This window comes from Neopelma chrysocephalum, unplaced genomic scaffold (assembly GCF_003984885.1).
Source record: "Neopelma chrysocephalum unplaced genomic scaffold, ASM398488v2 Primary Assembly neopelma1_90, whole genome shotgun sequence".
In the NCBI taxonomy this organism is placed as follows: Eukaryota; Metazoa; Chordata; class Aves; order Passeriformes; family Pipridae; genus Neopelma; species Neopelma chrysocephalum.
Genome location: NW_020897752.1, coordinates 777,184 through 778,596, shown reverse-complemented (window position 1 = coordinate 778,596; position 1,413 = coordinate 777,184). Strand labels below are relative to the sequence as shown.

At 40.1% G+C, this 1,413-nt stretch overlaps 1 protein-coding gene across 2 annotated transcripts in view; it reads right to left on the bottom strand.

Moving 5' to 3' along the window:
- Window positions 1-1,052, bottom strand: part of ATP13A2 (ATPase cation transporting 13A2) — a 19,922-nt gene extending 18,870 nt beyond the window's left edge. The window contains exon 1 of one of the 2 annotated variants that reach the window (XM_027693217.1): window positions 1,031-1,052. In XM_027693217.1, the coding sequence (XP_027549018.1) occupies window positions 1,031-1,040 (10 nt within the window). In that variant the 5' untranslated portion in view covers window positions 1,041-1,052. The remainder of the gene's footprint in view (window positions 1-1,030) is intronic. The other variant, XM_027693216.1, reaches the window with a different exon arrangement.
- Between the last annotated feature and the right edge of the window lie 361 nt (window positions 1,053-1,413).

Genomic DNA, 1,413 nt, shown 5'->3' with positions numbered 1-1,413 from the left:
CAAAATAATAAAGCAAAATAATAAAGCAAAATAATAAAGCAAAATAAAGTGAAATAACAGAACAAAACAAAGCAGCAAAAAATAAAAATAAACCTAAACCTCCCCAAATTAAAGTAAAATAAAAAAGCGAAATAAAGCAAAATAATTAAGCAAAATAAAGTAAAATAAAAAAGTAGTAAAGCAAAATTAAAACCTCCCTAAGTAAAGCAACATAAAAAAGCAAGATTAAGAAAATAAGGTAAAATAAAGCAAAATAAAAATGCAAGAATAAGAAAATAAGGTAAAATAAAGCAAAATTAAAAAGAAAAAAAAAGTAAAAATAAAGCAAAATATAAAAGTGAAATAAAGCAAAATAAAGGAAAATAAAAAGCAAAATAAAGAAAAATAATCAAGTGAAATAAAGCAACATATAGCAAAATACAAAAGAGACAAAGCAAAATAAGAAGCCGAAAATAAAGCAAAATAAAAAAGCAAAATAAAGGAAAATAAGAAAGGGAAATAAAGCAAAATAAAAACGAGAAGAAGCAAAATAAGAACCCCAAAATAAAGTAAAATAAAAAAGCAAAATAAAGGGAAGTAATAAAGGGAAATAAAGGAAAGTAATAAAGGGAAATAAAGGAAAGTAATAGAGCGAAATAAAACAAAATAAAGGAAAATAATAAAGCTAAATAAAGAAAAAAAATAAAGCGAAATAAAGCAAAATAAAAAAGAGAAAAAGCAAAGAAACCCCCCCAAAAATAAAGCAAAATAAAAAAGCAAAATATAGCAAAGTTTAAAAAAAAATAGAGCAAAACAAAAAGCAAATTATAGGAAAATAAAACCCAAATAAAGCAAAATAAAAAGCAAATTACCGCAGAATAAAAAAGCGAAATGAAGGGACCCGAAGCCCCGCTGTGCCCCCCCCACCCCCGCCCGCCCCCCGCCCCCCCCGGGCCGCGCCCGCAGCGACCCCCGGAGCCCCCGGAGCTGCCGCGGGGGTCCCGGCCCAGCCGGGGGTCCCGATCCCCCCGTCCCCCCGAGCCCCCCTGACCTGAGCTCATGGCGCTGCCGCGGCCGCGGCGGAAAGGGCGGGACGGGAACGGCCGGGAACGACGGGACCTGTAGTCCTGCCCCCCCCAACAGCGCCTGCACCCCCCTGAGAGCATCCACAGCCCCTCAGAGCATCCACAGCCCCCCAAAATCATCCACAGTCCCCCAAAATCATCCACCCCCCAGAGCATCCACAGCCCCCCAAAATCATCCACACCCCCCTAAGATCATCCACCCCCAAAGCATCCACAGCCCCCCAAAATCATCCACACCCCCCAAAGCATCCACACCCCCCAAAGCATCCACACCCCCAAAGCATCTGCAACCCCAAATCAGCCACACACCCCCCAAATCATCCACCTCTCCAAAATCATCCACCCCCAA